The following is an 18,729-nucleotide window of genomic DNA, read 5'->3' as shown; positions in this document are numbered from 1 at the left end:
ACCAAAACCAGTCAAAAAACAAGATACATTCAATTAGAATAAAAACTGGCATTATGATCACAAGTTGATGCAGCTTACAGGGCAGATGGCTCACAAGCAACAGGACAGACAGTCTCAGCATCATCTTGAAACTTAAGCTGGGAATGAAGCTCTTTCTTCTAATTAAGAACAGAGGCAGACAGAAGGGGGCAGGCTGTGCAACATTTGCATTTCCTTGATAACACAACATGCAAATATAGATCTAATACATAAATTCTGATTTAATCAGTTGATCAGATTTATTTATGTAGCACATTTTGAAAACCAGACAATCCAAAGTAATTTTCTTAGAAAAAAAATAATGCAAATAAAAAAACACAATAATAAAATGAATCCTATGATAAATAAGTATCAACAGAAAGTTTTTGGAACAGTGATAAGAGGAGGCAGAGGTATTAAGAAAATGAAAACAAGAAAGAAACTTTAGGATCAATGTATACTATTTAGAGAAAATTCATTACATAAAAGTTGGATAGACTCGGTTAGTCTATATCATCAGCAGTGCAAGAAAAAAATCATAATTAACAGAACAACAGCTTTGAAACATAATCAGGAAATGTTAATCTATACAAAGTGTTTCCCTTAATGAACTGATTTACTAAAATAAATAAACTTTTCAATAATATTTAAATTATTTTAATATCAACGTATATAAAACACGTAAAACTGTAGACAATTTAAAAATTGTTCATGACGGGAAAAACAGAAACAGCTCTTCGAGGTATTGGTAGGACAACCAATAACCAGCTTTTTTCTAAAAGAAAAATGTAACAAAAAGACCAGAAAAATATTTTGTAGGCCTTTTATTGATCTTATCTGTGTGAATATTAAACAAAACCAGAATTTTGGGTTGAGGAGCAAATAAAAGTCAAAGTCCTAGAGAAACAACAAAGGATGAACAAAGATCCTTCAAATGATAAATCTACATGAAGATTTAAAATAGTTGTAAAGAGCAGAAGCAGCATCCTGTTATTTTGGGATGAGGAGTAAATAAATGTCAGAAGAGATAAAGATAATTTTATTCATCTTTGTCGAGTTTGGTTGGAAGGTAAAGCTGAAGGCTGGACTGATAATGTGTGGGAATATAATATCAAGAGTTGTTTATGGGATGGAGACAGGGCACGCCTCCTCTGGTTACACTCATCTTGGCCTGGTTGAAATGGCTTGAGTTGATTTATTATTTAACTGAGTTGGGTTATTTTCAGCCAACTTGTAAGTATCCAGCAGTTTTCAACATGTTTAAGTTTAGGTTTAAGTTTAAGTAATGATTTAATAACCATTTACTGATGGGTTTTCTTTTTTGTGTGTTTATTCTTTGTGAATATAATCTGCCTTTATAGACTCCCTATTCTCTAGCCCTAAACCTTTGCATCTGAAAACATAAATCTAAAGATTTCTGAACCTAATTTTAGCATAATTGAAAAAAAGATTCTATAGGCACATACATTTAAATTTAAGTACAAATACAGCTGATTTTTATCGTGATTTGGGTTTTTGTTCCTGTTTTGGACTGATCTTAACCACTCCCTGACAGAATGTCTCATCTTGTCTTGTTTGCACTGCTTGTATGTTGCTCCCAGTTTTTGTGTGCTCAGCCTGTCAGACTCGGGTTTGTATGTTTGTCTTTTTTTGCAAAAGACCTGCCCTCACTTCTTAAGGATTACAAGTGACTGTGTGCTCATCCAGTTGCTCTTCGTTGGAACCAGAGAAGTTCTCAAAATCACCAGGTTTTCTGAAAACACAGAATACTCGTATTTCAAGGCTTGACAATAAAAAAAGTTGAAACTTTTTACTATATAAATCATTTGGAAATGTATTCGGTTCAAACTAATCTTCCTTTAGCTTTATGCAAAATCTTTGAGAATGTTCTGTCTAGATATTCAGCACAAAACGCGAATGTGTCCTATGAGGAAAGATAATAATTTGTATGCTTGTTTACTCTCTTATAACAACAACTTTGGAACAGGTAAAAAATCAGGTAAAACAATAGTGGATGATAAAATTCAGAAAGGAGAATGTGAATTTAACCCAGGCTGATCCAGTTGCAGCTGCAGAGTTTTTGTACAGCTCTGGGGCTTCCTGTGTCACTGTGCTTCTTCGAGCACAATAATAAACTGCAGAGTCTTCAGTCTTCAAGCTGCTCATGTGCAGATACACTTGATCCTTGCTGTTGTCTCTGGAGATGGTGAAGCGATTCTTGACAGATGTGGAATATTGTTTAGTGCCTCCATTGGGAGCAGAAATATGGGAAACCCACTCCAGTCTTTTTCCTTCAGCTTGTCTGATCCAGCTGATATCAGCGTTATTATCTGATATTCCTGCATATGTACAGGTCAGAGTGTGGGATTCTCCATGTCGTTTCACCACTGGTTCAGATTCAGTCAGAGTTTGAGTAAAAACAGCTGAAAGAAAGACGGTGAAATCAGAAAGGATCTGAACAGAAAACCTGTTAACAGAAGAGTGCAGAAGTTTGCTACTTACCAGAAACTGTAAACAGCAGGAGAAGAGAAACACAGCCGACTGCAGTCATTGTGAAAAGTTTTTGCACATCTCCTTGGTGGTTCGGTCCATCTGAGATAAATAAAGACATTTACATTGGCTCCTCCCCACAACTTTAAAATAAACACGTATGTAAACATGTTGAGGGAAATGGGCATACGACTGATTGCTGAGATGGAATAAATAATGTTTAGGGTGAAAAAAAATATTTGTTGTTACTCTGTACCTTTTAATTCATTAAAAATATGATCTGCCTAAGAAAAGTAAAAAAAAAAAAAAACTGTTCATTCTGAATACAAGGCAAGATATTTTATAAACTTTTTCCAGAAACTACATATCAAATCAATTATTGTTGTGCCTAAAAAGGTATTTCCAACTCAGAAATTCTGTCATGATTATATACTTGGGCCCACATCAGAGAAATAAAAGAAATAAAATAAACCTAATATTTGTTTAGGTTTTCATTAGGAACTTTTGTCTTCCTTTCATGATATGTTTAATCTGACTCAAGAAAACCTAAAACTTAAGTGGTCTTAAACTGGGTGAGAGTTGATAAATGTGTGTTTATAACGGAGGGAGAGTTTGTATTGGCCTCCCTCTGCTATAGCACTGCCAGAAAGAGTCCCCTCTTTAGTGAATTTTCTAATTTTTTTCAGATTCTAATGAATTATTGGTATGAAAAATCTCCAGTGTCATTTAAAGCACTGCTGCTGGGGCATGTTTCATTTTTTTTTATCAATACCTGATCATTTTTACTTGCTGCTGATAAGGTGTTACACTTGTCACAGTGCGATTCACCTCTTGAGGCTTTATTCAGTCATTTTTCTTGCTTTTTCCAAATTAAGTATTATTTAATCACAGTGGTTCCAGGAAGAGCATAATAAAATGCCAGGGTTTCTCCCCAAAAATGCCAGCATAGTTAAAAGTAAACAGATAATAATGCCATAATGACGCTGTAGTCTAACTGGACACACCGAAAGTTATACTTGTTTTAGCCCTACCATCTTGCAAGTACGAAAATGTACAAAGTAAAACTTTTCACCAGTGCGTACAGAAAAAAATATCAAATTATTTATAGTTTTAATTTTTTCACAATTTCTGGCTCATGTAATACAGACACACACATATGTATAAATATATATATATATATATATATATATATATATATATATATATATATATATATATATATATATATATATACAAAATTATTCTGAATACTCTCCAATATTTTTCATGTTTTTTTCAGAAAAACATTTGGGAAACATTCTAATTAAAAGTTCCTTGAAAGTTTTCAATCACTGGGAGCTTGTTTCTGGCAGGATAATGTGAGTCAGTCAGTGAGCTGCGATAAACCGCAAGAAATAAACCTGGGAACCAAAACTGTTAACGAACATTTAACGAACTAGAAAAATTGTAAAAAAAAAAAAAAAAAGAAAAAAGAAAGAAATTAAGAGTACAGATTGGTTTTAGTTAGCTAATTAGGAAGCATGAAACTATGAACAAATGTTTTAAATAACACCTGTTTAGCTGTTAGTTTTTCATGACTGAAACCTGAATTAGTTTTGTTCCTCTGACTGTGAGAGGAAGCGAGGTAAATGAGCAAAACTTTTCAGAACAGCATAAATAAATGTAATATTAGCATTTAATCAAACCCTGAGTGAGTTATGGGACACTTTAGATTCACTCTTGTTTTGCTATTATTTTTTAACGTAATTATCAAATTGGAAAGGATCAAATTAAAGTTAAAACAATTTTCAGAAATCATAGTTTAATTTTTAACGGTCATATCTGCAGTATAGATGCACTAATCAAGAGTTACTATTCTCTGAAGGCTTCATTCATAATTTAATGAAACCTCTGTAGCACACAAACAGTAAATTAAGTATTCATAGCACTTTTCATATTATAGGTTCTATGGCTGCTGCACAGCACAGGGTTCTTAAAATAAACCATAATGTAGCCCAGAGCTGCTCCTTTATGCAGTTTCAGGGTCGCTGGGGCTATAATTTACAAACATAAGTTTGTGTGTTGTTCTGTAGTGATATTTCATTAATTAATTTTCAAACTACTCTATAGTCAATGAAGCTTCTACTGTTCATTAATTGTTTAAACTTATGTTGATGCCACAGATTCAAAACAAGGTTACTACTGCTGTGGTGAATGTGAGAAGGTTTATTTTTCACCACCAAACAGTGTGTGAAAGTAGCTCTCAAGATTTACATCATTTGTGACAGAGTAATGTTGCACATTAACATAGGGAGATCAGAGCTTCAAATTACCATGGCCAATCGCACACAGGACCCCTGGAAACAACTTAAAGATGGCTCTAAACACAAAGCATGAAGTCTTGATCTGGGATACAAACATAAATAGGTTTAGATAAGATGATGAACCCTTCTTTAGACACCGAGTCTTATCAATATAAAACCATATCCCACAATTTATTGCCTGGGAAAGATAGAGTCCTGTTGTCATAAAATTCTGTTTTTCTTTTTGCCATTTGTCCATGACACGACAAGCCAGTTGTCTTCAGGGTGTAATTAGTGGATCTGCTCAGTATAAAGCTTTTTCTAGTTTTTGAAAGTTCTTACAGTCCTATTATTTGTTAACTAAAGAACAGTCTCTTCCTGTAAAGAGCTGCAATGTAAACACAGTATAATCTATATTTATGTCAGTAGTATTATATTATCAATGTACAATTCATGATGCAGCATGAAATGAAACTTGGTTCATTATATTACTTTAAAATCCACACTCATTTAAACAATGTTTGTTTTTTTGGAATTTTGCCACTGAGTTATTTATCTTAAATATTACCAGTAGTGGGTTGAGCTGAATGCTTCCAAAGGAAGTGGTAAATGGGGGAAGTTTTTGTATGAGCCTCCTGCTTCTTTCTGTCACTGTGCCTCCGAGCACAGTAATACACAGCTGTGTCCTCAGTTTTCAGCTGGTTCATCTTCAGATAGAGTTTACTGTTTGAGTCATCTCTGGAGATGGTGAATCTTCCCTGGACTGAATTGGAGTAATAGATTGGAGTACTGCTGGTGCCTATATAGGCGATCCACTCCAGTCCTTTTCCAGGAGCCTGTCTGATCCAGCTCATCGCATAGCTGCTAAGCGTGAATCCAGAGGCCGTACAGGCCAGGGTGTGGGATTCTCCTGGTCTTTTAACCACTGATTCAGATTCTGTCAGAGTCTGACCAGCTACACCTGCAAAGATGAGAAAAGAATTATAACTTTGGATCCAAGAAAAGCTCCTATTCCAACTTAGGTTAGAAAAAGCTGTGTTCACCTGTCCAGCAGAAAGCTATCAGCAGCAGTGTTGTCCTGCAGTCCATGGTGTTGAGCTGACTGTCTGGTTCTCTGCCATCATCAGTGCAAGATGTTTAAAACAGTGACGTTTTGCATCAGCTCCTCCTCAAAGGGAGGGCCTAGAGTCAGGCAAAGTTCTTTTTATTTATGGAATGGAAACATTATTTTCACCAACAACATTTACATAACTCATCTATAACCTCATATTAAGCCGTTGATGTCATGGATTTCATAAAGACAAAAAGTCATCAGCATGAAGAAAAGTTTTATGTTGTCCATTTTCCAAAATATCTGTTGTATAAGTAAGCAATGAAATGGAAATTCTAAATTGGGATTTATGGTTAATTTGAAGAAATAGACAGAGACTCAGGGCTTGACGTTGAACAATTAAATATTTATTGTTGCTGGAGGATTTTGTACAGATGATGAACCGACTTCAGTAACTGTGTCTCTTTGAGCATATTAATAAACAGCAGAATATTCTGTCTTCAGACAGTTCATCTGTAGATACACCTGCTCTTAGTAGTTGTCTCTGGAGATGGTAAACCGGCCTTTGACTGTCTGAGAGTAGTATGTGCTGCCACCACCACCACTGATAGAAGCAACCCACTCCAGTCCTGTTCCAGGAGCCTGTCTGACCCAGACCATCCAGTAGTTGCTGATTTTGAATCCAGAGGCTGAACGGATCAGTTTGTGGGATTCTCCTGGTCTTTTAAGTGCTGGTTCCAATTCTGTCAGAGTCTGACAATAAACACCTGTGACGCAACATAGTCAGTAAGTACAGTTCTTGTTAAAGAAAGTGTTTCACAAATGTAGATTAAATTTCTGTCAGCTTCTTTACACCTGCAAAGTAAATAATAAAAAAACATTAGCTCAAAATTTGTAGTCCATCATGTTTCACTGTAATTCTGCTTCTATGACCGCCTTGTTCGGTTGCACAAATAAACCTGGAAACAAATCAAATATGCATTGACTCCTCCTGCCAGGCAAGAGGGGTTGGGGGATTGAAATTCAAATCTGTGAGGTAAATAGTATACTATAGTTTTAATAGTATTTTTGTCCCATCAAGGCAACAAATACAGTGAGGCAAATCACAAATATAATAAAGCAGTAATAAAGCAGACTGCTGCAGTTTCTCCTCTTCCCAACTAAGTGTATCTGGTAGATTGCGAGAAAGTACTTGTTTTGAACTGTGTTTCTGATCTACTGAAAGTATTTATTTTGTATAACCCGTCTCTTCCATTTGTAGTACTTGTTCTCACCTGCAGGACTTTAAATGACCTCCACACAAACACGGTCCCAACTCGGCTTGTTCCCCTCCTAGAGAGTGTTTGAACATGTTTGCTGCTCTTCTGCTTCTCAAACAGAGCAATGTGAGGTCTTAGTCTGTTTTCTAGCATTTGGTGGTTGTTCCAGGTTGTCAGTAGTAACCATTTTCTGTCTGCATTACGAACAAAACAAGCTAGTATAGGAGCTGAGTTAGATGAGGCTAACTCTGGAGTAACTACTGACCCTTTTGTTTTTTCTGAAAACCACTGAGAAGACTTCCCACAGCATTCTGGGCTTTCGTCAGATACTGCTGGGGTTTCACCAGCTTGTCCTGCAATCAAGAAATCCCAACAGTAAGAGAGCAACTGCAACAAACCCTCAATGTGTGTTAGCGTTAGCAATAACTGCTCTTAATTGGTGCAAGACTCTATGCCTTAAAATGAACAAATTGGATGCTTTGGAGCGGGATTTTGGAGGAAGTTATGAGCAGTAATTATCTTACCTGAAATAGCTCTCTGGTGAAGCCTATTGTATTTTTATTTTTTTATTTTGGTTACTGCTCCTACTAGCTATCCAGTGCATAGCAGCTTGTTCTCATCTTGTATCTGATTTTCCTGCCTTTTTCTACCTGCTGACTTGTGTACCGGACTTAGCCTGTTTCTAGATTATCCAAGCTTGCCTTGACCCCTGTCTGTTCTACCTGCTTGCCCGTGTACCGATCTGGATTGTTATCTGACCACCGAGCCTGCCTGTCCTCGTCCAGCCTGTCAGTTTGTTTGTGTACCGAGCTGGAGTTCACTATCTGATCACCGAGCCAGCCTGACCTTGTCTAGGCGGACTGCTCATCTGTCAACCTGTTTTCACCCATATCTGTCTTTAAGAACCGTCTTTAATCTTATCCACTTGTCTGGTTTGAATGCTGGGTCTTCTGTCTTGGCGTCATAACAATATGTCTACATTTTATGAACAAGAGTGGGATCCCGTCATGAAAAACTTACACTTTGATAATGTATCCCTCATATAAACTTTCCATTTCTATTTGTTACAACAAACAATGTGTCAAAAAATAGAGGAGATATAAATTCAGGAGAAACAGCCACTTATGCTGTTGCTATAAGGCAGGGGTCTTCAACAGGGGGTCCGCGACCCCTAGGGGGTCCGCGGAGGTACTGCATGGGGGTCGCGAAAGTTTTGGTTGATTAGACATTTTTTATACCCACCCCCCTGCAATTTTTTTCCACTAATTGAAATGTCTTTAAATTGAAATGTCGTTATGCATGATTACATGCAATTGACAGACATTGTTGATCTTGGCAGGTATCAGTTTATTGTGTTATGTTATGTTTATAAATGGCAGTGGCATGGCCACCCTACTCACTGTGCCTCGCACATGTTTAAAATAATAACATGAATATATGAACCCGTGTATTATTTGAGTATCTTAGTATTGAATGCACAATAACAAGGTACATTTACACATGGCACTATAGGACCAGTTTGATATAACACAATTTTATACAATATATATAATTAGGGGGTCCCCGCTCCATCTCGCCATCAGTTTGGGGGTCCTTGGCCTGGAAAACGTTGAAGACCTATGCTATAAGGGAAAAGTGTAATTCCCTTATCTAGTAAGCATGCCTCAGTTATTAAAGCTTTAAAAACTTGCAAAATGATGAAAAAAAGTCTAATGAAAATACTTGATCCAGTGATTTCACTTGTAAATAAGTGACATTTTTAAATTGCAGTGAGCAGCCAACAGCACTGTCTGCTCCTTGGTAGTATCAGTGGCAGGGGTCACCAACCTTTTTGAAAGTGAGAGCTTCTTCATTGGTACTATGTCATACGGAGGGCTACTAGTACTGACTTTTGAACTAAAGAGTCAGAGTTCATAATAACTTTATGTAATATAAAAACATTTTTAATGTTTTTATTTAAGATGACATTTTAAAATATATATGAATACAAAAGGAAAAGCAAAAAAATAGAATACATTGTTCACACTGAGCCTGGTTCTGCTGGCGGTTTTACCTTCCCGTTAAAGGGGAGTTTTCCTCTCCACTGTTGCTTCATGCTTGCTCAGTATGAGGGATTGCTGCAAGGCCATGGACAATGCACACGACTGTCTACTGTGACTCTACGCTCCCTCAGGAGGAGTGAATTCTGTTTCACTCCTCGAAGGCTTCAATCTGCTGGGTTTCGTTAGATTAAAAACTATTTGACCTATCTGTCTGATTTGATTGAATTTGACTTTGTAATGTGCCTTAAGATGACATGTATCATAAATTGAAATATAAATATAAAAAAATTGAATTGAATTGTATTGGCCCTGCGATAGACCGCGACCTGTCCAGGGTGTACCCGCCTCTTGCCCATTGACAGCTAGAGATAGGGACAAACACCTCTTGTGACCCCAATTGGAATAAGGTTGTTAGAAAATGGATGGATGGATAAATTATATGTTTTTTTGATTTTCATCAAAACTCTGCAGCCTTTTGGATTAGCTGAAGGCTTCAATTTACATTTTGTGGACTTCATTATAGTAAAGAATTACAATAGTCCAGCCTTGAAATAATAAATATATGGACTAGTTTTCAGCATCAATCCTCGACAAAATATTTCTAATATTCTGGAGGTGATAAAAGGAAACCTGTTTAATATGGGGGGTAAACACAAGCTACACTCTGAAGTTGTTCCGCAACATACCACAAGGTTTGAAAGAAGAAAGACTTGGAGAAGACATTGTTGATGGAAGGGACCGATTGTGTATAGGGAATGTTACTGCCATCTCAGGTGACAAATGAGAATCATTTAGTTTTATTTTGTGGTAAATATCTTACTTTTAGCTCTTTTAATGTTAATTTTAATAAAAACAGTAGTTCATAGACTGAAGTTTGAGGTTTGAGATTGAACAGTGTTACGGATTATGAGATTACAGAGACTGGGCTGTGAAAGGCAGTTACCATGGAAACTACAGACAAACAACAGACACTGGAGACACAGAGTCTGACATACTTAGACTGGACAGAATGACTGATTAGGGGTAGACATGCCAGCTGGGACGGGGCGACGTGGCACAGAGGTTAGGGAGATCGTCTTGCAATTGGTGGGTTGCCAGTTCAATCCCCCGCACTGACTGTCTCTGTCGTTGTGTCCTTGGGCAAGACACTTCACCCGCATTGCCTGTGTAAAGCGCTTTGGAGGTCATCAAGACTAGTTAAAGCACTATACAAGTACAAGCCATTTACCATTTACATTATAGTATGATCTTCTCCACCAATGTGATGAAAGGAACTCTGACATCAAACTGTGCACGGCCCTGAATGGGTGTACGCAATTGGTCCTACTTAATGTCTGTGAGAGGAGCGTACTCTCTGGCAAATCTACCCATCTCACATTGTTGTGTATGAGAGCCTAGTAGTGAAGCTGTAAACACCCCTCTGCCTTTTAGATTAAATATGCTAAAATATTGTTTCAGTCTTTATATTATCACAGAACTCTACAATAGAAACACCACATTTTTTAGGTAGAGTCTGGGTGGCCGCAACCAGGTCAGTTCTTTATCAACAAAAATGTTGATTGCTGCTGGAGGTTTTTGTACAGCTGCTGAACCGACGTCAGTCACTGTGTCTCTTCGAGCACAATAATAAACAGCAGAATCCTCTGTTTTCAGACTGTTCATCTGCAGATACACCTGCTGTTTGCTGTTATCTCTGGAGATGGTAAACCGGCCTCTGACTGACTGAGAGTAATATTTGCTTGAGACATCGATGGTTGAAACCCACTCCAGTCCTTTTCCAGGAGCCTGCCTGATCCAGGCCATCAAGTAGCTGCTGAAAGTGAATCCAGATCCTGTACAGGTCAGTGTGTGGGATTCTCCTGGTCTTTTAACCATCGGTTCAGATTCTTTCAGAATCTGACAATAAACGCCTGTGAAGCAACACAGTCAATTAGTTCAGTTAATGCTAAGATACAGTTTCACAAAGGCATATTAAATGTTTCAGCATTTTCTCACCTGTAGAGCAGATGATAAAAAACAGCAGTTCAGATTTGTGGTCCATCATGTTTCAGTGTGATTCTTGTTCTCTGACAGCCTCAGTTACAGTGGCACAGATAAAGCTCTAATTTAATGTTTTGCATTGACTCCTCCTGCAAGATGCAGGGGTGGAGAAGAGGTTAAATGCAATTCATTAAACTAAATTCCTGAAGTTAGACTGTTTTCTTTTCTGGTCATTCTTGTTTCTCTTAAATATAGTAATTTAAGATAATTTTTTTAGTTATAATAGTATTTTTTCCCAAAATCTGTCAAGGATATCAATAATATTGGTTTAGAAGAAACGGTTCCAACATGCTATCATAAACTTTAGGTCACTACAAAGAAAGCTAAATATTTTGTCCTCTATTATTGTTAAAGCAGAGCATCCAACACATTTATTTTGTAAATCTTTGATAGCCAACACTTTATGCAAAATGAACAAATATTCTGAATGGATTTTTTTTCAGTAGACTATTTTAGGGCCATCATATTGAACTATTTTTTGTGGAAGATGAGCTATGAAAAGTCTGCTAACAGGAAATCCTAAGTCCCAGCTGTTGAACTCAGTGTTCTTGTGTTTGTGTGCGTCTGTATGTGAGTAGTTTTTGTACAGCTTCTTTGCTTACATTAACCATTATGTGTAGCTCATGACACAGTAATAGCAGAGTCCTCTGGTTTCAGGTCTGATAGTCTGAGATACACCATGCTATTGCTGTTGTGTTTAATCATTTATATACGGTCATCAACAGTGCTAATATGAATTGTTTTACTTGCATCATGGGAAATAGCCCCCATCCACTCCAGTGTTTTCCTGCTGGCTGTCTGATTCAGTGCATTCCATACCAACTAAAATTATACCGAGATCCTCTGCAGGAAACTGAGAACTTCTTGAGGATTTTTCACCACTGAGATGGACAGAATGGACTCAAGAGCCTGGCTGTTAAACCTGACACAGACCAAAACCAGTCAAAAACAATTAAAATCGGACCAAAAGCTGGTATTATGGTGACAAGTTGGTGGAGTTTACAGCTCACGATCAACAGGACAGACAGTCTAAGCATCATCTTAAAACTGAAGCTGGGAATTGAGCTCTTTCCTATGATAAAGAACACTGGCAGAACGAAGTGGGTTGGCTGTGCAACATTTGCATTTTCTTCATAACACAACATGCAAATACAGATCTACACAAATGACCTGAAATGTTCATTAGATCCTCTCACTGAATAAATACTTAAACAAACATTTCAACACAAATCCAATGATGAATACATATCTATAGAAAAGGATAGGAACAGAAGGCAGACATTTTAAGTAAATAAAAACAAACAAAAACTTATAGGACAAATGTGTGGTATTCTGAAAAAGTATATTTAATAAAAACTTAACAGTCTCTAGTGGTCTATATTATCTGTGGTACGGGAGCTCCCCCTCTGGTGGATTAGAAATAATGCAAGTGCTCAATTACTGAGGAGCTGCAGGAAGGTTCTCACTTTCTGTGCCAACTAACAGTGGGACAATGGGTGTTTCTGGGAGACTGAAAGTATTTATTTTGCATAGGCCATATATTCCTTTTAAAGTACTTGTTCTCACCCGCAGGGCTTTAAATGACCAGACCCCCGATTATTTGTGTCAGCTTTTAACCAACTTTTGTTTGTAGCTTTCAATCCCAGCACCCAGAATCTACAGGCCTTTTCTCGTATGAGGTTAAAAACTAAAGGGGACAGGGCTTTTAAGTCTATGACTGCAAAACTGTAGAACAATCTCTCCCTTTCCTGACTGACATTCATTATATACATCCATCCATCCATCCATTTTCCATCATGCCTGTCCCATATGGGGTCGCGAGGGGTGCTGGTGCATATCTCCAGCGTTCAATGGGCGAGAGGCAGGGTAAACCCTGGAGAGGTTGCCAGTCAATCGTAGGGGAACACAGAGACAAAGATGACAAACAACTATTCACGCACACACTCACACCTAAAGAGAATTTACAGAGGCCAATTAACAGTCATGTTTTTGTACTGTTGGAGATATATATATATATATATATATATATATATATATATATATATATATATATATATATATATATATATATATATATATATATATATAAATTTATATATATATATATATATATATATATATATATATATATATATATATATATATATATATATATATATATAAAATGCTGTTGAAATTAGTTCCTGAAATTAATGAACTTTTCGGTTTCTTATTCACTAATTGTGACTGTATATATAAATAGACAAATCCATTGCAGGGGATTTAAAAATTGCTCAAGAAGAGCAACACAGAAACAATTCTTAAAGTCATAAATAAGAACATCAGTATACTGCTTTTTCCCTAAATTGCAACACAAAATAAAAGACCAGAAATATTTTTATTTTTATTTTGATCTTGGTTTTAGGAGCAATAAAAAGTCAACATCCAAGAGGATGAAAAAGTAATGAATTATTTGTTATTTTGCGATGCATGATTTAACAATCAATCATTTATACTGGGATTCATACTGCAGGTATAATAGAGATCCAGGAAACGAGTGTGGTAGAGCAGGACTGAGAAACCCGCCTCAGCTTTCTCTGGTGACAAGCACCTCCACCAGTTTTGCTGCCTTTTTCTGCATGTTGGTCCTGATCCGGTCCATCTCTCTGCTGAAAACTAAACAGCACCACAGCTTCATGGTGTTAATCTAAACAACCTCCCAATCTCACATCAGTCTGTTATGTGAAAATCTTCTGCCATGTTTGTGTTGGTTCAGCTGTGGGCTCAACCGCTGTTGCTTTCGTTGTACTGGTATGTCCCACCTTTACCCACAATACTGCAACGTGATTGGTCCGAACCGTTTTTGTTTCAGACACAAAAGCAATAGATATTCAGTTCCCTATATTTTATGATCCATGCAAGCTGATTTTATGCAATTTATGAAACAGAGTCGGTCCCAAAACCACCATTTTTTTTTGAAAATGCAAAATATTCTAAATTCAGAACTTTTTTCAAAATAAACCATTTTGTATTAAACTAATCTTCCTTTAGTTTAATACAAAGTGTTTGAGATTGTACATTTTGTCTAGAAATAAAAAAAAATAAAAAATAAACTGTCTCTTGTGTGAAAAGTAAATATTTTTTATTCTTGTTTTCTCTCTTTTAACAACAACTTTGGAACAGGTCCCTAAAATCATGTAAAACAATAGTGGATCATAAAATTCAGAAAGGAGAGTGTGAATTTAACCCAGGCTGTTTGAGTGTCAGCTGCAGAGTTTTTGTTCAGCTCTGGGGCTTCCTGTGTCACTGTGCTTCTTCGAGCACAATAATAAACTGCAGAGTCTTCGGTCTTCAAGCTGCTCATGTGCAGATACACTTGATCCTTGCTGTTGTCTCTGGAGATGGTGAAGCGATTCTTGACAGATGTGGAATATTGTTTAGAGCCTCCATTGGGAGCAGAAATATAGGAAACCCACTCCAGTCCTTTTCCTTCAGCTTGTCTGATCCAGCTGATCTCAGCGTTATTATCTGATATTCCTGCATATGTACAGGTCAGAGTGTGGGATTCTCCATGTCGTTTCACCACTGGTTCAGATTCAGTCAGAGTCTGAGTGAAAACAGCTGAAAGAAAGACGGTGAGATCAGAAAGGATCCGAACAGAAAACCTGTTAACAGAAGAGAGCAGAAGTTTGCTACCTACCAGAAACTGTAAACAACAGGAGAAGAGAAACAGAGCCGACTGCAGTCATTGTGAAAAGTTGTTGCACATCTCCTTGGTGGTTCAGTTTCTTCTGAGATAAATAAAGACATTTACATTGGCTCCTCCCCACAACTTTAAAATAAACACGTATGTAAAGATGTTAGGGGAAATGGGCATACGACTGATTGCTGACATGGAATTAATAATGCTTAGGGTGAAAAAAACATATTTGTTGTTGATCTGTACCTTTTAATGCATTAAAAGCTGATTTACTTAAACACTGCATGACTGTAGCAGTAAAACAGGAACAAAGGAGACTTTGCATGTCCTTCTAATTTACAAAAGTTAGTAACACTTTATTTGAAGGGGTGTGGATATGACTGACTGGGACAACAGTCATGAAGATTTATGACAGTGTATGTATTACATATCATTCGAGAGACACTTTTTGTGCAAAATGGACATTGTTCAAGACTTCTCTGTTATGAACATTTGACATTAACACAACCAAAAATTTGTTTGTAATGACAACTTAAAATTAACATTATAGACATTATAACCCAACATAAATATCTCAGCAGGTCTTAGTATAAATCTTAAAAAGTTATTTAGATGTATCCGTGAACATTACATTACACTGTGATGTGTGATGTGTCTTAATTCTGTCAATCATGAGACCATTTTGATTTTGTCATTAACATTATCCCTTAACTCAATTAAAGTTGAACAAGTATTTCAACTTGTCATAAAAAATGCCTTTAAGTTGTAGTGCATTGATTAATTGTTATAAATACCCTATCAAAACCAATCGACAAGTAATGGATACAATTTATTTTATTTGTTTGCACAGTACTTGCATTTTTTCTTCCTCAACTCCACCTTGCCCCACTGCTATCTGTTTAAAATGAAGGTACATATAAATACCTTTTTAAAGGTTTCTAATTAGATCTGTTATTACATTTGTATAATGGGTTATGATTGCTTGGTTATTGTCAAGTTGTCGTAAAATAAGACTTTTTTAAACAATGTCAACCTTGCATTAAAAGTGTCATAATGTATTCAATGACACAGTGACAACAGTCATACACATGCATAAAGATGTCTTCATGTTCATAACATTGTTATGTCATGTTTATGACATATAATGTCAGTCTTATGCACACCCCTTGAAATACAGCGACGTTTGACACAGACTGTACTGCTAAATGAATAGCATATTTTTGCTACGCACATTTTAAAAGATTTTACATATACATTCAGAAAGAAAAAAAGCTGTCAATCTTTCTATAAACTGTAATGTGTAAATTAATTTATGACATTAAATAATTTATGTTATGCCATAACACACTTTGTATATGGATAATTTAACTTAGATTAAGTAAATTGTTGTTATATATTGGTTTTCAAAGAATTTATAGTGTATTGGTTTCCCTCTGGTGGTTTAATGTTGCATTTTTTCCTTCTGTGAAGTTATATTTGATTGGCCAGTTGGTGGTTATTTTGACTCATTAGCAGAGGAATTCACATGGGGCACATTTTCTGCTCATTCCGATGTATTGTGTTTGGGGAGTTCTTTGAACAAGGACTACGCTTTACATGATTAAAACATAGGAAAATAAAAAGCAGAATAAAAAGCAATTCAAAACTTAAATGTAGAAATTTTTAAACAAAATGGAAACTAAAATATTTTAATAACAGATGGACTACAAACTTAAACAAATGATGTTTCAGTAAACAGTTTAACTCGAACAGTGAATGGCAAAGGCAGTTCTAAACACATGGGTTTTCAATCTAGATTTAAAAGCCTTCAGGCTTTCAGCACTTTTACACTTTTATGGAAGTTTGTTCCAGATAAGTGGAGCATGAAAAAAAATGCTGCTTCTCTGTGTTTTGTCCTGGTTCTAGGTATGCACAGTAGGCTGGAGTCAAAAGACCTTAGTGGTCTTGGGGGGTTGATACACTGATAACAAGTTTGTGATATATTTAAGTGCTAAGCTATGCAGTGATCTATAGACTATATAATATTTTAAAGTATATTCTCTGAGATACAGGGAGCCAGTGTAAGGACTTTAGAACTGGGGTAATTTTGTCTATTTTCTTAGTCTTGGTGAGGACAAAGGCAGCAGCGTTCTGGATCAACTGCAGTTGTCTGAAAAACTTTTTTGGTTTTGGCTATTGTGTTTTTTGTTGTTTACATAGTTTCATGTTTTTTTTTTATAACGAGAGAATCAAAGTCTTCACTTAAGTCATGTTCACTTTCACCTGACAGATATCGGTCAGTCACCACACAATTTTCTAACACATTTTTTTTTATTTAGAATTTTGTATTATTAATATAAAAGGATGGAAGCTCATTTTGCTTGACACTAAAATGGTTTCCTGAAAAGATAAGTGTAGCATATTATTCTGGTAAATTAATTATAAAATAAGAATTTGAACTTTATTGATCCCACAATGGAGAGATTCACTTCTGCATTTAACTCACTGTTAAATCTGGGCTGCCACTGTGCGGCGCCTGGGGAGCAATTGGGGGTTAAGGGTCTTGCTCAGGGACCCAGAGTGCAGACTGTGGGGATCGAACCAGGTACTTGCAACCTTCTCAAAGCACAAGTGTGCTGCTCTAACCAGTAGGCCACTACTCCCTACCTTTTTAATGTTTTACATTATAATGTAAAACATGACACAATACAGGAATGGTGACAGTACTAGAAGCTAATTTGATTGTTAATGTATATGAAAGTTCTTTACATATTCCTCTATAAAACATGTGATGTTCAGAAGCGCATGTTCAGAGGATGACTGGCTCAGCTGTTCATAGCTTAGAACAGAAAAAAGGAGACGGTACGCGTCGCATGCCAGGAAGAAGTCCCAGTACAAGGGGAAGAAGTCAAATTAAGTTTATTTGTACAACATATTTCAGCAACATACAATTATTTATGCAATAAATAACACCACATAATGCGCAACAACGTCACAAAATTATGTGACCTCGTAATTAACTTGTATGATGGTTTTAAGGGAAATTTTAATCTTAATCTTAATCTTTCTTTATTAAATTTCATCATCCTCATTTGATGTTTCAAACTGCAAGCTCATTTTATTGAAAAAGCTGCCAATACTTGCACATTAAACAGAGTCTGTTTTCATAGCTTAATTCTAGCTTCCAGCGGAGGCAGAGGCAACCCAAACATAGTGGTAGGGGGCAGCACATGTGATCCACTTTACAGCGTCATGAGAGAACAACACTGCAGCCCAAATATCGGACCGGGCCACCAGGAATTGTCCCGGTGCTCCCCATTAGCCACTCTGGGTCTGAGTAGTCAAAACCCATGTTCATTAAGTTGTTACCTGACTCCGCCAGATAGATTTGCTCCGCATATCCATCTGGAAACCTTCCGTTGAAGTAATTTTGGGAAGGGGCGAAAATACTGGTTAGCTGATTGGCCTATGTTGGTGATAGACGGGCCAAATAAACCAATGAGATTCGTCGTCGCTCGACGAAAACACAACCACAAGCCAAGCTACTCTTGCTGCTGCAGGTAAAGGCTCGTTAGCTCAGCAAAGAAATACTCTGTAATTCCGATAAAACTTGCTCGATAGCCACGCTAACGCTAGTTTCATCGGCTGAAGCAGCCATGTTCTTTAGACTGAACTGTCGCGCTTCCCGTTGCGTCACACCTCAACCCGCCTCAAAGCCAACGCTAATTGGACGTTCGTTTGGTGAACGGCTCCAAATTTTCTTTAACGGAGAGTAGCCAGACTGATCTGCGAGTGAAACCTTGAAAGCTCGCGAGATCAGGATGGTCTCACGAGGCTAATTAAGTTGTGCTAAAGACTAGAATCATAAAGACCCCTTTTTTACTATAAA

General features: G+C 36.8%; 1 protein-coding gene and 1 gene segment (V, D, J or C); one reads left to right on the top strand and one right to left on the bottom strand.

Annotated features, from left to right (window-relative positions):
• Positions 1-5,226: 5,226 nt before the first annotated feature.
• On the bottom strand, positions 5,227-5,887 carry LOC118562469. The segment is given in 2 exon segments: positions 5,227-5,751; positions 5,834-5,887. Coding segments are annotated over 2 exon segments (450 nt in total).
• A 1,266-nt stretch (positions 5,888-7,153) lies between these two features.
• The window catches only part of LOC105924303 (gastrula zinc finger protein XlCGF57.1), a 28,657-nt gene continuing 17,081 nt past the window's right edge, over positions 7,154-18,729 (top strand). Inside the window, exon 1 of one of the 2 annotated variants that reach the window (XM_036134934.1) lies at positions 7,154-7,226. The gene's annotated coding sequence lies outside the window, so the exon portion shown is untranslated. The remainder of the gene's footprint in view (positions 7,227-18,729) is intronic. The other variant, XM_036134932.1, reaches the window with a different exon arrangement.

Source organism: Fundulus heteroclitus, unplaced genomic scaffold (assembly GCF_011125445.2).
Source record: "Fundulus heteroclitus isolate FHET01 unplaced genomic scaffold, MU-UCD_Fhet_4.1 scaffold_95, whole genome shotgun sequence".
Classification (NCBI taxonomy): domain Eukaryota; kingdom Metazoa; phylum Chordata; class Actinopteri; order Cyprinodontiformes; family Fundulidae; genus Fundulus; species Fundulus heteroclitus.
The sequence above is the reverse complement of the archived record's forward strand: the minus strand, read 5'-3'. Positions and strand labels throughout refer to the sequence as shown.